The 22,487-nt window shown below is 40.5% G+C and overlaps 1 protein-coding gene across 1 annotated transcript in view; it reads right to left on the bottom strand.

The window, feature by feature from the left end:
• Positions 1–2,043: 2,043 nt before the first annotated feature.
• Mapk1 (mitogen-activated protein kinase 1) overlaps positions 2,044–22,487 on the bottom strand; it is a 99,780-nt gene continuing 79,336 nt past the window's right edge. Inside the window, 3 exon segments of the mRNA XM_047560833.1 lie at positions 2,044–5,722; positions 13,047–13,172; positions 15,874–15,983. Of these exon segments, the coding sequence (XP_047416789.1) occupies positions 13,056–13,172; positions 15,874–15,983 (227 nt within the window). The 3' untranslated portion in view covers positions 2,044–5,722; positions 13,047–13,055.

The raw sequence follows: 22,487 nt of genomic DNA, 5'->3' as shown, positions 1-22,487 counted from the left end.
TGTTCCTTTCTTTCTGCCTATGAAATTAATGTCTTTAGTCATCCATGGCCAGACTCAAAGAGTCAGCCTGTGTCCTCCTCCACCTCCCTCTTCCCCCTTCAGGCCCAGCCCAAGCACTCCATCTCTACTTCTCTGCCTCTTAGACTCAGAGCTGTGACTGTCTCCTCATAAAAACTCATCCCTTCACAGCTCCTATTTGGATACCACCTAACACTGATCCTTCTGACCCTCCCTGGGGTCTCAGAAGTGTGGTTTCCTCCTTGCTTCCATCGCTGTGACTCCTGGTGCCTGGCTTTATTTTCTCCACTTGGGTCTGATTGAATAAAGCAACAGTCCAGAAGCTGGGCTACTGTCAACCAGAACTGGTATGCCATTGCTAAGGAAGGAGCTCATTATTGGTAAAGTGGGGAAAATTGTTATTATTAGTTTTCTGTGTTGAACAGATTGTGACTGCTTTCCATAGGATTTGAACAACTAGGGGAAAGTGAATGGGATGTATCCACAAGTGTTTCAAATGTTCCCTTGAAAACTTCCAGTTTAGGCTGTATTTCCCTGAAGAAAGTTTCTGATAGTTTTTCCTTTCTCAGATCTACAGAAAGCAGTTTCTTTAGTAAGTGGACATTTTAGTGCTCCCTTGTAACATTTAATGAAATTTTTTAAAAAAGCACTTAGAGAAAGACTTGCTATTTACTGAATTCCTGCTTTGAGGTACCATGCTAATCACTTGAAATAAGTTTTTATAATCTTTGCCACATAAAGGCAATTTTGATTTTGCTTCATAGCTGAGAGTACACCATGGAGAGACTGCAGCACAAAGAAGTAGAATGAGCAGCCCAAAGTAGAGGGGCAGGTTGTGAATCTGGTTTTAGGAACCTGTGTTTTTTCTACAATACTACATCAAAAACAGTTCCCACCAAGGCACAGTGGCACATGCCTGTAATCCCAGCAATTTGGGAGGGCTGATGCAGGAGGATCACATACATGTTCAAGGGCTGCCAGTGAAACTTAGTGAGACCCTGTTTCAAAATAAAACAATAAAAATAGCTGGGAGGGTAGGTCAGTGGTAGAATACCCCTGGGTTCTATTGTCTGGGAAAAAAAACAAAACAAAGAAAACCTCTTGCTGGGTGTGGTGTAATCCCAGACACTCAGTGGGCTGAGGCAGAAGGTTCACAAGTTCCAGGCCACCCTCAGCAACTTAACTAGATCCTGTCTCAAAAAAAGGGGGCTGGGGCTGTAGTTCAGTGGTAGAGTGCTTGCCTAGCATGTGTGAGGCACTGGGTTCAATCTTCAATACCACATAAAAATAAATGCATACAAAAGTATTGTATCCATTTAAAACTAAAAAAAAAAAATAAATAAATAAAAAAAAAAAATAAAAAATAAAAATAAAAAAGGGAAGGGGATGTAGTTCAGTGGCAAGTCACTTCCAGCTTCAATCGCAGTACAAAATAAACAACAAACTTCTCTGTCTTGTCATTGCATAATGCTTAACACTGACAAGAATCAAAATGTCTAAGACTCACTAATATAGTTATGACTTCTTGGTCTGAAAAAAGAGCTGCCCCAGCATTAGGATTGCTGAAGATAAGGGTGGGAGGCATAGGAAGAGGGGATAACACCTTCTTCCCCCTCTATACCCAAGGGCTGAAGAACCACCTGGGAAATGTAGGGGACTAAAACTAAAAACCCATTTTGACTCCAGAGGACCTTATGATCCTATCATCAATTACCATAAGCCAAGTCAAAGGAGGAAGGCATGCTTATTTGGGAAATGCTGTAATAAAGGCCAAGACCATTTCATCATTTCACATATAAAATTACAATTGAACTATACATGCACAGTGCTGTTATTTTGGTAATACAGGGACACAATTTAATGATTCTAAGGATTTTTTTTGTAGTTTTTTTTTTACAAGTCAGGTGCCATAAACATTCAAATAATCCATCTTTTAAAAAGTACGTTTACAACATCAAAAGAATTAAGATGAAATATAAACCTTTCTACTTACATTTTTTATACAGATTAACCAAATCACAAATACCACAAATAAATGTTAAGTTGTAGCAATATAATGAATAAACATTCAGATTCTTAATAAAATCTTCCTTTAACATTTTTTTTTTTTTTAAACTTACCATTATACTAAATAATCTATGCAGAGTTTTGGGGTACAATACCAAGAAGGCACCAACAGTACAAAGCAGATACAAAGCAGTTTCAGAACTTTCTGGAGTGCTCTACACGGATAAACATCACAAAAAGGCAACAAGCTTAAGGTAAATCTGGTAAAACCCTAGAGAATTCACTCTGGATTCCCAGTCGTTGCTGATCCATCATGTTGAGTTGGATAACAGTAAGAGAAACCACATCCTTACTCCACTCTTACACGCTTCTCATCTGCACTAAAGGAGTATCGTGTTTCAAATACCAGCATAACAATTTTAAAGCACAAATGCTTTAAAAATGTGTAAGCAAAAGGATTGCTCAGATTTTCAAAACCACAACATTTACAAAAATATTTCCCTTAAACTTGGGATTGCTCCAAAACATTGATTTACAAATATAAAAGTATTATGGAAGGACCCAAAGCATGTGTGCATATGTATGTGTGTATTAACATATGGTTACCATACTATATAAAAGTTAATTAAAAAACTATATTAACATAAAAGCAAATAAAGATCAAAGAGTCTCCTCTGAATGGGCTGAATATTAATGTAGCATGTGGGTGGTTTACCTTCATGGTTCCTTAGAAACAATTACTGGTGAGCCATGTGTAGCTTACTAAAGCTAACAGTTTTCTCCACACCCACCGCCTCTGCCTGAAAACAGCAGAAACGAGTGTGAACATACCACACCTGCATATAGAACATGATACTTGTTTACCCAGATTCCATGGTGGGTGGTCTGCGTTTGTTTCTCTGTAAGTTCTAGAGACTGTCAGGGTAGAGTCTTCATGATAGGTTCTCACATCGATCCCACAGGTTTGTTGGCTGGCTGTTTTGTACCAAACAAAAGGCCTGGAATGTTTCAATGGGAATTTTTTGCTTACATTTTAGACACCAAAAAAGACATCCATCAGAAAGCTTATCTAAGCATGCTAATAATGGAGGCATTCAGCATCACCAATTATGAACTGAGATGACATAATCTGTACATATTTAGAAATATAAAACCAAAATGATGTGTCTGTTACACATAATAACTCGTAGTTTCACAGGTACCTTGGTTATGACAATTCTCTGACTTGTTAAATTACATTTCACATGATATTAATGAAAAGTACATCACCTGTGGCTACAGTGATTCTAGAATGCAGTGAGTAGTTTCATGCCAATCTTCTACAGTACCAACAAAGGGGATGGCAAAGAGCTTGTAGTCCCTAGATATTAGAAGCTGAGGCTACAGTTTTTCTACCTAGAATAAGATTGCAAATTAAACTAATACTAACATTGCATTATAAAGTATAAAGAAATGAGTAATAAAACTGTCAATGCTTTTTTTAAAATGAAAACTGACTTATTTATCAATATATCAAATAACAGTCAAATCTCTGTATCCTGTCAATGCTGCATGGACCATGACATGGCAGCTCAGAGGGTGGAAGTGAAAAGTATGTATTTTTAGGGTAAGAATCAAGACATGATTCTTATTTCTGAGGATGAGTCAGTCATCTTTCTTTAGCCACATGAGGTGTGTCAGCACACTGGGCCAGGTGGCATGCACCATGTAGTGCTGGGCAGTCCTTCTCAGCACTTGGCTCTGCTAGCAGCAGCTCTGGGGCACACAGGTAGGTTCCTTTTTGGAAGGAAACAGAGATTCCAACCTGAGATATTTAGATTTTGTCATCAGGGTTTCACAGACTATGTAAGACTTATTATTTGAACAAAGAAATATGTCAGAATTATAAGCTGCACAGAGGGAAAAAGACCCTTTGTAAGCCACCTCATATACACTGAAGTGTGGGGCAATGCCTGGGGTGGGGAAGTGAAGCCCATGGGCATTTTTATTTGAAGCACAAACAGAACCTGGCAGTCTGTTCAGACACACTGATCCAGAGGAAATCAACACTGAATCTTAACATGAATGTGAAGATAAAGATGTACATTTATTTCCATGAATTACAAGTGCATTGCTGTTCATATTAGCAGGCAGTCTTTATATAACCCATTCTCCATTGCTGTCAAAAATCAAACAAGAAAAAAAAAAAAAAAAAAAAAAAAAAAAGGGACAGCTAAGAAATGAAAAGCTAAAAATAGAGTTATTTTCCCTAAATGATCTGCTGGATAGCATTTTCCGTGGAACACAACTCAGAGGTAACAATAGATTTTTCATTTCAATCATAGGCATGTGGCACTTGGACAGTCATCTCTGCACAGAAAGCTGTAACAGTCATGCGAGGGTACAGTAATTATTGAACAAGGCAAATTTCTCACCACAGAGAGCAGTGGGGGAGTCAGGAGGCACCGCACTGGGACAGAACACCGAGTCAACTCCACAGTACACAGTGGCAGAACAAATACTTAAAGAGATCAAGAAAATATGAAGAGCTCTGAACATGACTTAATGCTAGCTTTTTCTGATGGTCTTAATTCAGCAGTATTAGAAATATTTAAGAGTACTTGACGACAGAACAGTGCTTCATGTCATGAGCTCATGAAGGCTTTATTACAAATTGTTATATTGTAGGTTGAAAAATGAACTCGAGATGCTGACATGCTGTAGAAGGAAAAAGAATTGTACACTTTTTCATTTAAAGTTGCAGTGTTCCTCTCTGCTAAATCCTCCAACATTGAATGTGGTTAGTGAAACAGCTCAGGGCATATGTGCACCAGGTGCATGGAATTCCACCCTGGACATGTGGATCAGCCTGCTCACTACTTCTCCAGAAACAAATGCTGAGCACAGCTGCCACTTCAAATCTTTTTATGCAGGTCTAGCAAACAGTAAGTACTGCATGTAATACATTTTGACAAATGTTATACCTCTATAATTGGTATAAGTAACCACAGTAAATCTGAAGAATGACATTGCTGGGTGCAGTACTTCCTTTCTATTCGGAAAAATGACTGAATTTTCTAAAAGGTGGGCAAATAGCACATACCTTAAATATGTTAGTAACTAACATGATATTAGAAAAAGACACTGACAAGTGCTCCCAAAGGATTCCTGCAACAAAAGCACTTGTGGCAGGCTGCAGTGTCATCCAAGGTATTTCCATAAGCTCTGGGGGAACAGTTATAGTCAACACATGAAGTGCAAATTTGGGGCTGTCACTGACTTAAAGTGCCCTAGGTAGTAGCCTTCCTTCTCATAAAGATGCCAGTGACTAGAGCCAATGTGGAAAGACTCTCGCTCTGGTGAGGCATGGGTCAGCAGGGCATCATGTAGGAGGGATTCAGGACTGGGAGGAACCACTGCATCTTTCAAACCAGAAAGCGATTAGTGACTAAAGCAACAGTAAGCAGTAGGTGCACTGGAAGTACATACTGCTGCCGGTCACCGGTGGGTGACACACACAGGGGTGCCAGGAGGAATTCTCTGGACTGAAGGAATTCTTTGAAAGCATAAAAGCCACAACTACCAGAAACCACCCCTCTGAATGGCTCAAAGGAGTCAAACTGAATAAGCCAAGACAGGCTGGAGACAAGACCAGGGGTCAAGAACTGGAAAGAAGAACACCGATGTCTGAGCACGTCCAGTCCTCTGATCCCTTGTCCTGTAAAAACACAAACAAACCCGGGAGTTAGGACTGAACCATGTTAAAACAACATTAGCAGCATTACAAAATGGAGAAGTGAAAACCGTGACATTAAAATCTCATCATCAGAAGTAAAAAAAAAGCAAAAGGGGGAAAATTACTACAAAAAAGTCACTTCACTTGCACACACCTGGGCATGTGTAACACATGGCAGTTTTGAAGGGGCTGAGGCTCTGTCCAGATTTCAAGGGCACCTTTCTCAGACAGTTCTCAGAAGCTATTTCCATAATAATCATAGAAAAGATGCACAGGCACTGATATTCAGTCAGGTTGGCTTCAATGTTCCCAGGAAGCCCTTCATTAACCAAATGGTATACACCATTCCAAAGTCAAAATTAGAGTTCAAGGGTCTTTGTAAAGTACTACATCTATTTCTATGCGGAAAAAGTTGTCTCTTCCTATTCTTATTAAGTCTCTTTCTCTTTCTGGATAACCAGGTAGGATAAAGTCAATTGCACAGACAACAGAGTTTGTATTGTTAATAATGCTCAAGTTTTCTCTGAAAGCCAAACCTGGTGCTGGTGGACCAGTAGGGTGGGATTCTGGAAAGGTGAGCTGGGGCTGATTCCCAGAGGCCTGGAACATGAATATCTAGTAGAGTGCTAGGGATATAGCTAGGTGGCAGAGGCACTTGTCTAGCTTGTGTGAGGCCCAGTTTCTACCCTCAGCACTACTATGGTTTTCACCTGCCATTTAGGAGACAGGGCATGAAGGATGGGTGTCATGATTCAACCAGGAACAAGGAGATGGGCTGAGGGAGAAGTGGCTCCTGTTGTTTAGAGGTACACATCATGAGCTGCAGCCAAACTTACTGGCTGGCCTAAGTTAAAGCTGCCCTAAAATGCTTTCACTTTCCAGGAAACCACAGGGCGATGAGGTTAACAGTCCCTAGTAATTGACACTTCTGAGAAAGTTCACATCATTAACAGGCAGAAAGAGGAGGAAAGATGATTACTTCTACCTTCACAGTCTCATGGAAGGGGACTGAGGAGATGGGCCTAAGTGAGGATGAGGCTTGTCACATATACCTTTGAGACTGGTAACTCAAAACATTAACACAAGCAAAATACAAGACCCTTTAAGACCTCTCAGGTCAGCAGGGCATGGTGGCACATGCCTGTAATCCTAGTGGCTTGGAAGGCTGAGATGGGAGTTCAAAGTCTGTCTCAGCAACTTAATGAGGCCTCAAGCAACTCACTGAGACCCCATCTCTAAATAAAATGCAAAAAGGGCTGGGGACGTGGTTCAGTGGTTAAGTGCCCCTGAGTTCAATCCCTGGAACAAAAAAAACCCAAAAACCAAAAAACCCCCAAATCTCTCAGGTCACTATGAATACCTGGCCCCAGCAAGCAGAGGGGTCCCTTGAGAACTTCCTACGTCAAAAAGGTTCTTAGTGTGGATGTTTTTCAGTTCTTTCCAGCTGCAACAAAGTAGGTGATCAGCACCTCTGTCTAACTTCCCTGTGTCTCACAGTACTTTCTACCTGGCAGGCTCTCTGATTTGGAGCTTTTAATCTCAGGTCTGTAAGGCTAGAAACTCAGGAACATGTTCTTTAGTGTTGTGAACAAGTCCTGAGATGTTTCTAGGGAACAAGGAGGCAGTGTGGATTGATCACAAGAAAATGGCATCTTAAGTATACAATGCCTGGATCCCCTGCCTAGTTTTGCAATGATGTACAATCTTGAGCAAAACTCTTAGGTACTCTATAATCTTTGGTTTCCTCAATCATAGATCTGCAGTGTATGCTGACTTCAGAGAGTGCTGCTGTGAAGTGTTTCAAATGAAACACTTATGAAAAGAACCTGGCTAGTAGGTTAATAGATTTTCCCAGTCCCACCCTCCCTTGGATTCATTTTTATATTCTAGATGACTAAACTATAAGTCAGTCTAGATGTTGGCAACTTCCTTTAAAATGTATGATGAAAATGGATTGATGGGTAGATGGAAGAACAGATGGAGAGTTAAGGGGAAAACAAGCATAGTAAAAAAATTGTAGAATTTAGGTGGTGGGAATATGGGTGTCTACTTTAAAATTTTTTGAACTTTTAAGAGCAGCTGAAAATTGCCACTAAAAGAACAATGGAAAAGGCCAGGCTTTAAGTACATAATGAACACCTGTGTGCCTCTTGTGGGCCTGGAACAAATGAATGACACAGAAGTGATATGCTTGCCACACCTGAACCTGAGTTGGGGTGCACACAGTGAGAATTTTGGTGCCTGTCTGTAATGCTGACTTCAGAGGGCAGTCAGTCAGCAGCCACATCACGTCCTAGGAGCACCTTGGCCTCTGTCTGGTTCCCCTCTGTGATGCTACACAGCCCTTTTCTCCAGTGGCCTGGCCAACCATCCCACTGGTCCCAGCTTGTAAGGTTCTTTTACTTCCTTGCTGCCCTCACAGTCTCCTAAGATAACACTTCAGGATAGGAAACTACTTGTGAGGGAGATTTAGCCTCCTTAAGAAGGCAAGGGCTATGTCCAGGGCTTGGTCCTTTCTCTGAAGACTCCTCCTAGTTAGGTCAAGTCTGTACTCACAGGCTCTGCTATTCCTGGTTTACTGTGGTTCCTTCCCTACCAGCAATCAGGATTCAGCATAGCACAAATGCCTTATTCTATGAGGCTTAGTTTACTCTTGGGGCCTGTTGGGCCCTTACTCATCTCTGTGATAGCATCTCTGATACTGTACACACTCCTTATTGTTTGCCTGTTTCCTGCTATCGAGCTGCTGGACAAAAAAGCCTGGGTCTTATTCATCTTTATTTTCCTCCTATCTGGCACTAGGAACTGCTCAATGCTGAGTAAATGAATGATGAAAAACTTATCCTCATGTTAAGCCTCATGTGCTACATATGGGCACAGATGCTCTGGTAGTATGGTTTCTCCCCTGCTAGACTGGGTGCTCCTTGGAGGTCACATGTAGGTCTGTCTGTTCTGCTTACTCTTGGTGTCTGATAAACTATCTGGTTCAGACTAAGTGGAAATGCATCCGAACTAAGACAAGGAAGATGGGAAAAATCACAGGCTACTCACTAGTCTAAGAAAAATAAGCTGTGAAAGGAATTATGAAGGAGCCCTTGCTTTTCAGGAGGAGGTGGAGGAGGAGGGTAGTTTCCCAGGTTTCAAAGGTACTGGATGATGCCAGTGACTTCAGGTCCCACAATCTCCCTGAGTCAGTGAAAGTAGGGTCTCCTGACCCCTCTTTCCTCCCCAATGATGGGAAGTGTCTGCAGTCTCTGACAGATAAAGTTACAGTGGGTTCCCTGGCACCCCTCCCCACCCGGCCCACTTGATCAAGGACTTTGATTAAAAACCTCTTGCCATTTTAGCTGGAGACCATGGATAGCTTTCTGCAGTGACCAAACTGGTAATTCCACCTTCCCCCTTTTGTTCTTGAGCCCTTCTAGCACCTTCTGATCAATCATTGCCTTCTGTGTGGAACACCTGGAGTGGCTTCTGCTTTCCAGCTTGGGCACTGACCAAAAGAGTCCCAGGGACCCCTCAGCTTGAGCTATTGTTTCCAGACCCCATTATGGTAAAAAGCACAGTGTAGGAGAGAATGGATATCTACCTAACAGAAAAACTCAAAGGAAAAATCACTGCAGAAACCACTATTCTAAAACTCCACTGAAGGCCTCCTGTTCCATCACAATCTCAATGTTGCCTTGGCCACTTGTCTGCAGTCTCTACAGACACATACATCTGACTATCAAGGGATATCTTTAGCGGGATATCTTTAGCTCCTTCCATGTTGCTTCCATCCAAAGCTTTTCCCAGCAACTGCTTTGGTTGCTCCTCACAATTCTTTACTTCCCCGCTCATTTCTAGGGTTCTTTTTTTTCTAGGGTTTTGTTTTTTTTTTTTGGTGGTACTGGGGGTCGAACTCAGGGCCTTATGCTTGCGAGGCAAGCACTCTACCAGCTGAGCTATCTCCCTAGCCCTTAGGGTTCTGACATAAGCCCTATTCTTTTCCCTCTCATTACACATTCTCTAAAATCCAGAATTGTGTTTTCTTTTTTTGTACATTTCTTAATTTACCAACATTGCCACCTTGTAACCCTAACACTCATGCAGTTTCTGTCCAGGTCCATATAAATCCTTCCAATGGATCAGCTTAGGCTTCACCTTCTTGACGAAGTTTTTCCCAGCTTTTTTTGCCCATACTCATAATCTGAACAGAGAGCAGTGTTTGGACCCCCTTGCAGGCAGCATTAATTATAGAACAGGTCTCCACTAGGAGTTTCTCAGGGCAAGCACCTAAATTTCCATTCTTTTCTGTCTCATCAGAAGAGGCAGACACAGAGGACTCTGTTAACTCTGTAACTCTTTGGATTTATTAAACTGGAGAATGTGCTTCCCATGGGAGGAAGGGAGTCCTGGAGCGAACCCTTTTCAGAGAGATGCTCGCAAACTGTGAATCTGCTGAAAAAAGCAGGCAGCAAAATAAAGATGAGAACCAAAAGACCATCTATCACTGGCAAACGAGCAGTTGTCAAGTAATCACATTCATTACTCTTGAATAAAGAAAGGAAGGACTTTCAGTATCTAATAAAAAGTGTGTGTGTGTGTGTGTGTGTGTGGTGTGACGTGACTCCTAAAAGTATTTAAGTAAAACTCTGAATTATTTGTAATTCTAAATTAAAGGAGGGGCTTGGAAATGAATACAAACAATGGACTATCGTGAAGAACAGAAAGTTCTAAAGACAAAGGGGAATGAGGGGCCTGATGGCCCACACCTATAATCTCTGTAATCTGGGAGGCTAAGGCAGGAGGACTGCAATATTGAGACTTGCCCTGACAAGTTTGAGGCCAGACAATGGCAACTTGGCAAGACCCTGTCTCAAAAATAAACAAACAAGAAGAATGCTCAGAGTTCAGACTGTCACTCTGAGCACACGGCTAGCTCCTTTCCTGATGTCCATACTTCCTAGCAAGTACAAGATTACCCTCTGCACATACCTGTTCTGTACACACTGGTACTATGAATATAAAAAATGAACTCAAGTCAGTCATGCCTGTAATCCCAGCAATTTTGGAGGCTGAGGCAGGAGGACTGCAAGTCTGAGGTCAGACTCAGCTGCTTAGTGAGACACCATCTCAAAATAAAAAATAAAGGGCTGGAGATGTAGCTCAGTGGTAAGAGTGCTTACCCGGTGTGTGCAAGGTTCTGAGTTCAATCCTTAGTACCATCAAGAACAAAAAATATTCCTCAACAGGACTCCCATAGCACAAGAAATAAAAGCAAGAATTAATAACTGGGATAGATTCAAACTAAAAAGCTTTCTCTCAGCAAAGGAAACTATCAGCAATGCGAAGAAAGAGCCTACAGAGTGGGAGAAAATCTTTGCCAATCATACTTCAGACAGAGCGCTAATCTCCAGAATATATAAAGAACTCAAAAAACTCTACACCAAGAATGTAAATAATCCAATTGACAAATGGGCTAAAGAAATGAATAGACACTTCACAGAAGAAGATATACAAGCAATCAACAAACATATGAAAAAATGTTCAACATCTCTAGTAATAAGAGAAATGCAAATCAAAACCACCCTAAGATTCCATCTCACCCCAATTAGAATGGCGATTATCAAGAATACAAGCAACAACAGGTGTTGGCGAGGATGTGGGGAGAAAGATACACTCTTACATTGCTGGTGGGGCTGCAAATTAGTGCAGCCACTCTGGAAAGCAGTGTGGAGATTCCTTAGAAAACTTGGAATGGAACCACCATTTGACCCAGCTATCCCACTCCTTGGCCTATACCCAAAGGACTTAAAATCAGCATATTACAGAGATACAGCCACATCAATGTTCATAGCTGCTCAGTTCACAATAGCCAGATTGTGGAACCAACCTAGATGTCCTTCAATTGATGAATGGATAAAGAAACTGTGGTATATATATACAATGGAATATTACTCAGCCATAAAGAGTGATAAAATTATGGCATTTGCAGGCAAATGGATGAAACTGGAGAATATCATGCTAAGTGAGATAAGCCAATCTCAAAAAACCAAAGGAAGAATGATATCACTAATAAGTGGATGATGACACATAATGGGGGGTGGGAAGGGTTAGTGTTGGGGTTGGAGTTGGGTTTAGGGAGGGGGGCAGGAATGGAGGAAGGAAGGACTGTATAGATGGAGGGGAGGGGTGGAAGGGAAAAAATGGCAGAATGAATCAAACAACATTACTCTATGTAAATTTATGATTACACAAATGGTATGCCTTTACGCCATGTACAGACAGAGAAACAACATGTATCCCATTTGTTTACAATAAAAAAACAAAACAAAACAAAAAACAAAACAAAACAAAACAAAAAAACAAAAAATAAACCAAAACCAAACCAACCCATGAAGTCAAGTTGTCTTCTTGGGACTCCATGCATCTTCCTTCCTTTCTTGGCTATTTCCTATGTCCACTTGCCATTGATTTTCACTCTCATGCTCACTGTCTGACTAGCACTCCATTGGCTTAAATATCCTATCAGTGTTTCTCTGTCCTGACTAGCTATCATATGTGCACTTAAGTCATGGTATTTACTGAATGAAGTTCTACATTCTCGATTCTTAGAAAAAAGTCCTAGGTAGCTGGGGATGTAGTTCAGTGGTAGAGTGCTTGCCTAGCAAGGCCCTGAGGTCAATCCCTAGTACTGGGGGGAGAAGGGGAAGTAGTAGGGCCTCAAAAGTTACATGTTAAAATTTCCCAACATTTAAAATGTCCTATGAAGGGCTGGGGTTGTGGCTCAGTGGTAGAGCACTTGCCTAGCAATGTGTGAGGCACTGGGTTCAATTCTCAGCACTGCATATAAATAAATGAATAAAATAAAGGTCCATCAACAACTAAAAAAAAAAAAAAAAATTAAAAAAACAAACAAAAAAAACATCATATGAAGTAAAACAACTGAAATTTCCAGAAATGAAGACCTCCAACTTATTCTTGCCGGTGAATTTATTTTCTCAAAAAAACAATCAACTTTGGTAATTGCCCTTCTGCCTAAACACTAGTCTCACTGTAGCTACTATTCTAGAAACTGTCACTTTAATTTCCTGTCACTGTAACTTAGGTCAATATAAACTGCCAGAAATGAAAGAATTCTAAGTATATCTTCTGAACAACGGTGAAAGACAAAATGTAATTTTTCCAGTTTTAAATTCAAAAGCCATGAGTATAAAAGCTATAGTTAAGTAAAGAGGAATACATTGAATTCTTTTACTTTCTAATGACACTTATATTCTTTCTTCTTCTTTGGGGTTAACTATATGGTTAAATCTCCAGGTACCTGACAAATTTAAGATCTGTATCCTGGCTGAAATCTAGCAGTCTCTTCAAAAATGAGTTCTTTGAGCTTTTCCTTAGGTAAGTCATCCAATTCCATGTCAAACTTGAATGGTGCTTCAGCGATAGGCTTTAAGAGAACACAAAACATTTAATAGTCAAAAGTTGTTCTTGTTAAGGCAGTAATTTACTGATTCGTGAAATGACGAATTAGTATGTGAAACTTACATTCTGAGATTTATACAACAGGACTGATGTCTCATAAAACCTGAGGGGCCTGGGGTTCAGAGTGTAGCTCAGTGGTAGAGCACATGCTTAGCACACAGGAGGTCTAGCACCATAAAACAAACAAAAACATCTGAGAGTTCTGATAAACATCATATTTGTGCCCACATCCTGAAAGTACCCTTCTCATAAGCATTTAATAAATGGACTGGGGGCTAGAGATGTAGTGGTAAAGTACCAGTCTAACATGCACCAGGCCCTGGGTTCGATCCTCAGCAACACACACACACACACACACCAAGCAATTGAACCCATTTGTTTTTTCTGGACTTATCACAAATCCCAGAATAACTTGCAAATGTTTCAAGGCACTGGATGTTGTAATAACAGAAATGTGCTGTTGTGGAGGTGGTTGTGTTTATATAATCCAAACCTATCAAACTAAAATAAATGCATTCAATTAAATAAACTACAGCATCTTTGCTATGAGGAAATATTATAGAACTGTTAAAAAAGAAGCTGCAGTTGGGCTTGGTGGTGCATGCCTGTAACCCCAAAGACTTGGTGAGATCCTGTCTTAAGGGGGAAAAAGAAAAATAGGGCTAGGTATGTAAAAGCTCAGTGTTAGTGTGCCTAGGGTTCAATCTCCAGTAACAAACAACCCCACAAAACAAAAAAGCTGCAAAGATGCCCATGTTTGCATTTAACAGAATGAACTTTAACACTACTTTTAATATGGAAACATAAGACTATGAAGGTAACATTCCAAAATTTTTATAAGAACTGCAACGAGACTAAACAATTAAAGTGATCTTTTAAAATATCTTTCTACAAGTTTTTTGCTTTTGTTTTTTTCTGGAACTGGAGACTAAACCCAGGACCTTACACATACCAGGCAAGTGCTCTACCACTGAGCCACATCCCCAGCTCTATTTTGTATTTTATTTAGAGACAGGGTCTCACTGAGTTGCTTAGTGCCTCACTGTTGCTGAGACTGGCTTTGAACTTGCAATCCTCCTGTCTCAGCCTCCTGAGCTGTTGGGATTACAGGCATGCAGCACTGTGCCTGGCTCCTGTACATTTTGAATTTAATTTTCACCATACTCTGCATAATCGGAAAGCTATTTAAGAAATATATAAACTGTCTAGGTCAAAGAACCACCATATACACTGAATGAAAAAGACATTAATCAACCAATTAATATCACACTTTTATTTTGGAGGACTATACTGGGGACTGAACACATGACGGTGTACATGCTAGGCAAATGCTGTACCACTGAGTTACATCCCCAGCCCTTACATTTTGATTTTTAAATGTCCACAAATTAATGCAATGTTAAAGAACTAAACTGATGATGATGCCAAATGTCAATGGTGGTTGAACAGACCCCCAGATCTCACCCACCTAATCTTCGTGAGAACTTCAGGGGGAGGAAAAATGAACCTCAGATACTGTAGTATGCTTTAGCTACTTGAAAGTGGAGAAGTACTCATGTTCCAAGAGAACAAGTTGCCCTCTCTGGAGGATGATCTGTATTTGGGATTACACTAGATGTCCTACATATAGGTGCACTGCCCAATCTTGTTGATTAGGACACAGAATCTTAGGAAATCTTTAGCTCACAAGGCCAGGATGAGACACTGCATTCCCACCTATGTCCATGTCACTGGCTGAACTGTAGTATCTCTGCAAACTGCTTTAAGTATTTTTTTTTTTTTTTTTGCAGGGGATGGATGTGAAAGGGGAAGCCAATTAATAAATACTCCCTCATTTTGTCCATCTTTCTCTGTATCAGCTTTTAGCTTTGCTAATTTTCCCCTTTCCTTTTCCATTTTGTCCCTTAATTTTAAGATACTTCACTTGCTTCTCTTTTAAGAAGAGGGTGTGAAGGCTTTATTTAATGTTTATATAAGCTTTAACTAGAATATTTTAAACTTTTGGCTCATGCTGCATTTTTGTTAACCTCCAGAGAATAAAGATTAAACTGAATCCATAGAGGAACCAGAGAAGTCCCGTAAGGGGACTGTCCTTGAGAGAACAAGACACCAAGTCTCTTTAGAGCGATGTCTAATCTGCTCTAAAGAGCTGCCACATCCACCTCTGGTCTCATAAACTCTCAATAAAACAGATTCTTGTAGTCTGTCTCCAGAGAATAGCATACCCAGCAGTGGTCAAGGCAGTGGGAACTATCTAAGCTGAATTCTCATTCAGTGTGTTGCCCTCCCTCAGCAGGTTGCCAATTCCTCTCCATCCTTAAGGCCAGCACACTGTCTCTTCCTTCTCTGGACCAGTACAATGGTCCTTAGCCTCAGTTCCCAGCCCTTTCCACGCTCCACACTGGTGAAGCTATTCCCCTTTATCCATGTACTGCCTTAGTCCCACTTGCTGCAGATGACTTGGAGAAGTCTTTTGAGGTACTAAGAAAGGTCTTAGGGACAGGGATCTCATGCTGTGCCCCACAGTGTTTGTCCTCAAGGCAGAAGAGGTAAATGTGTTGGGAATATCAGGTATGCTACCATGAACCTTACAAGCTGGACATGGTTAGGCCTGCTGCTTGCTGGTCTACATCCCTGAACAAGCAGCCAGGGGCATGGACTCTTACCTCGTCACTTGGATCATAATACTGCTCCAGATACGGATGGGCCAGGGCCTGTTCAACTTCAATTCTCTTGTGAGGGTTGAACGTCAACATTTTGTCCAGTAAGTCCAAAGCTATAAAGAGAAAGGTTTTGTAATGTTGAGAAACAGAATTAAAAATACTTTCCATTTCTTAAGTAAACTGACCCATAAAAAAAATGGAATGAAGCATTACTGAGGGGTAAGCAGCTAGCACACTGAGTGCCTCTTGTGTCTCAAGACTGTGCAATGTGGGTGCTGACCACCGATCATAGATTTCAATGCTCAGCAAGGTGGAGTGGCTAGCCAAAGGTTAAAAGTGGAAGATGAGGATTCAAATCTATATCTGCCTATAAAATCTGACATTTTCCAAATCATTACTCTGCTCTGTAGTTGTCAAAAGCAAAGTACTCTGCTCAGATCAATTCTGAAGTCATTTTTGCTACAGTCATTTTGTCCCTCAATACACAGAAAAGGCCTCTAAGGTCATAGAAGAAAACAGTCTTTCCAGATTCTGGCTGACAGTCACATGTGACCCACAGGTGGTAGGTTTACTCCTTCCTAGATGGGAGTTTTTCTGGAAGGCCCAAAGTTAAAAGTACTCTTTTGGCCTGCCTAGGTGTAAAGAGCTGAGCATTTCTTTTGCATCAAAGCCCACTCTAGCCTCTGTAGCTAGTGTCTAGGTGCCACCTCATGTCATGACTATGGCCAAAGGGCAAGGTTAATACTGCCTGGGACAAAGGTTAGGGATGTATGATGAAACACTTCCTATATTAGCAGGAGCAAAAATTGTTTCTTCTCTTTTTTTTTTGGTACCAGGGATTGAACCCAGGGGTGCTTTACCATTGAGTCACATCCCCAGCCCTTTATTATATTTTATTTAGGGACGAGGTCTCACAGAGTTGCTTAGGGTCTCATTAAGTTGCTGAGGCTGGCTTTGAACTCTCGATCCTTCTGCCTCAGCCTCTCCAGCAGCTGGGATTATAGGCATGGGTCATCACACCCACTAGTCTTTCTTGTAAATTCCTACTCCCCATGCCTATAATCCCAGCAGCTCAGGAGGCTGAGGCAGAAAGATCTCTGAGTTCAGAGCCAGACTCAGCAACTCAGCGAGACCCTGTCTCTAAATAAAATATAGAAAGGGGTAGGGATGTGGCTCAGTGGTTAAGCCCCTCTGGGTTCAACCCCTGGTACAAAAACCAAAAAATATAAATACATTACTGTTTTGGAGATCAGGTTATAAAAGGTTCTTCTTTAAAAACATTTAATGTTTCCTTTTATTTAACAATGTTTAGACCAATGGTTTTCAACTTAAGCAGTTAGTCCTCTCTTCAAATTAAGTCCTAAAAGGAGGAGCCTCAAAATATGGAATGGATAAGAAAGGAGCTACTCCATCCCTTCTTGGGTTCTAGTTCACAGACATTTAGGCACCCGTGAAAAATTCAATGTTCAAGTATGAGAACCTACTTAGTCAACAATGTCTTAGAAACTACTTAGTCAACAATGAACACAAGTTCTTTAGAGAGTGTAAATGATTCTAAAACAAAACAAAACCAAAAATACGTGTAAGCTTAATGAAGTTTCTTTTCTAACAGTGATCATTTCTTAGGTTATTTTAAGGTGGCAATATCAACCTTGCCCATCTCAAATTAGCACATGCTATTACTAAGCCCTTAGAGTACAATGGTAAAAGATCATTTAATAATCAAAAGACCAGTTTAGTTTACTTTTAAGAAATAAGTTTTAATCATTTACTCAATAAAAAAAAGGTCAATCAACCCTTGAAAGTAGACCAGTAAGTCTTCTGAAGTGACTGCTTGTTTACTAAATGAGGGCTGGGAAGATATCTTGTTGACTGAGGTTATTTTAAGGTTGTGTGCAGAGCTGGGGCTGTAGCTCAGTGGCAGAGCACTTGCCTAGTATGAGTGAGTTACTGGGTTTGATCCTTAGCACTACATAAAAACAAACAAAAGAAAGGCATTGTTTTCATCTACAAGTACAAAAAAAAAAAAAAAAGTATGTGCATGTGTTCATTTCTGACCCCCACTTTCAACTTCCTTTATTGGATGCCACCATAGGGCCAATCTCTCACAGTTAAGATGAAATAATAAATGTGGTAAATGACACACTGGACATTATGTGAGAACTTTTTTCATATCCAATTAACAACACCTAAGAAAACAAAAAACAGACAATGAATTTATACAATTCACATCAAATCTGTGCTTTTGTCTATAATCTTTTTAATATGCATTCACAAGAGTACTTTAAGAAATTATGGAATAATGACACTGCTTTATAGGCTAGAAAACATATTGGAGCAGGGATCTCCAGACAGGTTTGGCCTTGACTGAAGCAATCTAGCCCAGCAGAAGAGGTGTTCATGCCTGCAGCTCTCACAAAGGGTCTTCAGATTGATGAGGTTTAGGAGGATGTCCTCTTGACACTCAAGACAAAATGATGGTCAAGAACTCAGATACCTCAAATCCTACTTGTATTCAATACTTGGTAGATGTGTGTATGAGAATTTTTAGATGTATGATGAGCTCTAGATTTCTGTTGTCTGTAACACAGGTAATAAGATCTAACTTACTTCCTGCTTTGGACCATTCCTCACCACAAAGAACTCACAGATACTTTCCCTATGACTTTCTTGAGAGGCAATTAAGTTATTTCACTTTTTGCCCAGTTAGAAACTGTCTGTGCTAGGAAAAGCTCAAACCTGACCACAGATTCTAACAGCATTTGTTTCTAAGCTATTGGAGGTACTTCTGTCTGGCTCAAATTTGTTGGTGTAAGTAGTGAAGCACTTCAAGACAACTGGAATTTTGCAGCTTAGGCATTTCTAAAACAGACCCGTTAGTTTCTCCTAGTTAAATCTTAGGCCTTTAAACCTCCAGATAAAAACTTCAAAGGACGGTAGGTTTTCTCCTACTTGAAAAATACTTGAATCTGACTGCAGCCTTCTTTAACTGCAAGTGCTATATCTGCATTATTCACAGCTACCAAAGGAGAAAAGGAGAGAAATGGGAAGCAGTTGGCAGGTGCTGATCCCGTAGAATGCCAGGCCCCCTCCTCCCACGCCACATAGCAATCTGCTGGCACCAATGGGATAGTGTGAATCATGGTTGCCTGCATGCATGCTTACTTGGGCACAGGTTTATTTCCCCTAAAAGACTGGAAGTTCCTTTGAGGCTGGGAGTACATCTGACTATGATACTTAATTCTCCTTAGTGTCCTCCCAGAATCCCATATTTGTCTTAAGTTTAAAGGATATATAGCAATCTGGCCTCTACATTCCCTTCTATTTATTAGCTCTCTTCCCTTCCTGGGCAGATCTTGGGCAAGCCACCTGCCTGGCTCCCCACAGCACCTCTTTACCCACTCAATATAACTTTGATCCTGGATCAATGATGCAACCTGTCACTTGTATTCTCAATTCAAGGTTCTGGGCAAGGTCAGAGAATGCCGTAACTGTACAAACCATACAAACTCTGCCACAGCAACCCCAATTATCAAACCTATGATCTTAGAACTTCTTATAACTAAAAAATTACTGAGGATCAATTTTATTTTACTGTTTTTTTTTTTTTTTTTTTTTTTTTTTCCCCACTGAGATGTCTTGCTACGCTGCCCAGTCTGGCCTCAAACTCTCAGTCCTTCTGCTTTGAACTCCTGAGTAGCTGGGAATGCAGGGGAACACCACTGCATCTGTCCTCAGAATCAATTTTGAAAAGCACTTAACTTAGTTCACAGCTCAAGTAACTTATACCAGCACTTCTTCTTGTGAAACCACTGCATTCCAAATGCAGCACACAGATCATAGAGACATGTATTGAGGATGGTCTCTAATAGAGTGAATACTCTTTACTGTTTCATGAAGGACATCCTCTGTGCAATTGGTGCTGGGTTTTAGCTGTGAGGAATTGTGTGTGTGGCGCCCAGGGCCTAGTACCATGGTCTTGCCCTGGGCTGAGTTGCTACAGTCCTTCTCACTGTTGCTTTGGTACTATGAATGCAGACCAACAGTGTAAAGATGCCTTGGTGCTACTGTGAAAACAGTTTTAACTTCATGAACACTGGGAAAGGATCCTGGAGACTTCAGGTCTAAGTAGCAAATATTAAGAACCACTATGCAGAGTGGGGCTATAGCTCAGTGGTAGAGCACTTGCCTAGTATGTGCGAGGCACTGGGTTTGATCCTCAGCATCACGTAAAAATAAATAAAATAAAAGCATTGTGTCCACTTACAACTAAAAAACCATTTTTAAAAAAGAATAACTTATAAAAATTCAAGATTTTCCATCTCATCAAGGCTTTTAATAACTCCAGAAAGTCCTAAAGAGCTCCTTCCCTTATTTTAATAGTGGGTTCACCTTGTATGACTTGAATCATGGCCTTCCTACCAAGTGACCCTCACTACTCTCAACAGATGTTACTAAGGAAAAAATGAGAACCCCAGAAGTAATCTTTCTGAACTTCCCCTAACCCAGATTGCTCACATTCTCACTAACAATGCCAAGGAGACTTTTTTCCTATTCAAAACCAATTCTTCCCTGTGTGGTCTGCCCCAGGTGAACCAGTCATTTGTGCTTCCACTTTCCATTCCAAAATTTTCACCCCAACTCATTGTATCCACTATTTTTATGTGGTCACCAACTACCTGTAATTGGAAAACCAACCTATATTTTTCAGTTTGTACCTTGCCAGGTTCCCCCTGACCCGACACCCTGCATGCTGCTGCTGTGTAGTCTACTTTCTTTCTTCCTTTTCTTTTTTGCAACTGGGGACTGAACCCAGGGGTGTTTTGCCACTGAGTTACATTCCTAGTCCTTTATATTTTTTTAATCTATGTATGTATGTATGTATGTATGTATGTATGTATGTATCTATTTTAGTACCACAGATTGAGCCCAGGGGTGCTTAATCAATAAGCCACATACCCAGCCCTTTTTTTTTTTTTGAGACACCTTGCTAAATTACTTAGGGCCTTGATAAGTTGCTGAGGCTGCATTTGAACTTGTGATTCTCCTGTCTCAGCCTCCCCAGTCACTGGGATTATAGACATGTACCACCAAGCCTATCTATATATATTTTTTAATTTTGAGACATGGTCTAAGTTCCTGAGGGTCTCACTAAGTAGCCAAGTCTGGCTCTGAACTTGCAATCCTCTTGCCTCAGCCTCCAGAGTCTCTGGAATTACAGGCATGTACCACTGTGCCCAACTAGTCTTTCTTAAAATGCCATCTTCTACTTCTGTGAAAACACCTGACACTTTTTCTTTGCTTTTTTCATTCTTTCTATATATTTTAAGGGGTTCCTATTTCTATCCCATTACCCACTGAAAGTTTGTGTTCTCTAGTTTCGTACAGTTTCATTCCTCTCTCTTCTCAATTTCTTTTATATAATTTCAAAGGCCATACATGGGTTGACTCTCAAAGCGATCCTTAGTTTAGGGTAGACAAGCGTCAGATGAATAGATAGAACTCTCTGTAGATAGAAGAAGAGTATAAAGTCTGTGATCCCATTTACAACCAATTCATGAATCTAAGTGAGCAATAACAAAGTTCCCAAACTCTTCAAATAGGTTATCTGAGGGCTGGTGAGATAGCTCAGCTGGTAGAGTGCTTGCCTTGCAAACACAAGGCCCTGAGTTCGATCCCCAGTACCAAAAAAAAAAAAAAAAAAAAAAAAAAAAGAAGGGACTCCTGACTGCAAACAAATAGGTTATCTGAGAAATGGAGATAGATTTCTGAAACAAACTGTGTTTTTTTTTGTTTTGTTTTGTTTTTAAAGGAGAAAAATAGTATTTCTCACCTTTCTTCAAGATGATGGTCATTTATTGGTTGTACCTGCTAGTGTTCACTGTCCCTGCAAGCAGTCAAACTGTGTTTGCTCTGCGGCAGCTCTTGGGCTTGCCCATATTCCCTGGTTGTGTTGTGGGAATGGTGAAACTGTTTGGTCATTCACCTGGATCCCCCCTTAGCCACAATGACTGGTCTGGGTATCTAAGCTGGGCACAAAGAGGCAACGAGATCAGTCCCACGACCTGGGCTAAAATAATCAGGAAAACAGGTCAGTTTTCTTCAAGCTCTTGTTGGGTGAAACTGAAAAGGAAGGCTTCAAATAGCTAACCATCAAACCTGCCCTTGAACTTCCCTTACTCCAGCATCCATAGCTCCATCACTCAAAGTTAACCAGTGATAATCTTTTGTCATATTTTGTTGAATTTTTCTATACATTTTCTTTTACATAACTGAAATCACACTGTATAACAAATGTAAATCAAATGTTGTATTATTTTTCCTCAGTAAATATTGCTCATTATTTCCCTATGCTAACAAACCTTTGTAAAAATCACTTTTAGTGGTTTTCTAAAACTCCTTTAAGTAAATATATCACAATTTACCAAATGATTTGATTAACATTTGGCATTTAGGTGATTTCTAATGTGTCGTGGGTAACTTAAATTTAACAAGGTTCAAACCTAATTCTCAACTGTTATCCCCCAAATTGTTCCTCCTAGTTTTCCACACCTCAGTATTTCCTGCGAATTGTGTGAACTCTTATCCTTTGCTCATTTATTTATTCACTGAGGTCT

The sequence above is a fragment of the Sciurus carolinensis genome, chromosome 8 (assembly GCF_902686445.1).
Source record: "Sciurus carolinensis chromosome 8, mSciCar1.2, whole genome shotgun sequence".
NCBI lineage: Eukaryota > Metazoa > Chordata > Mammalia > Rodentia > Sciuridae > Sciurus > Sciurus carolinensis.
This window is presented reverse-complemented; position numbering and strand designations above follow the sequence as displayed.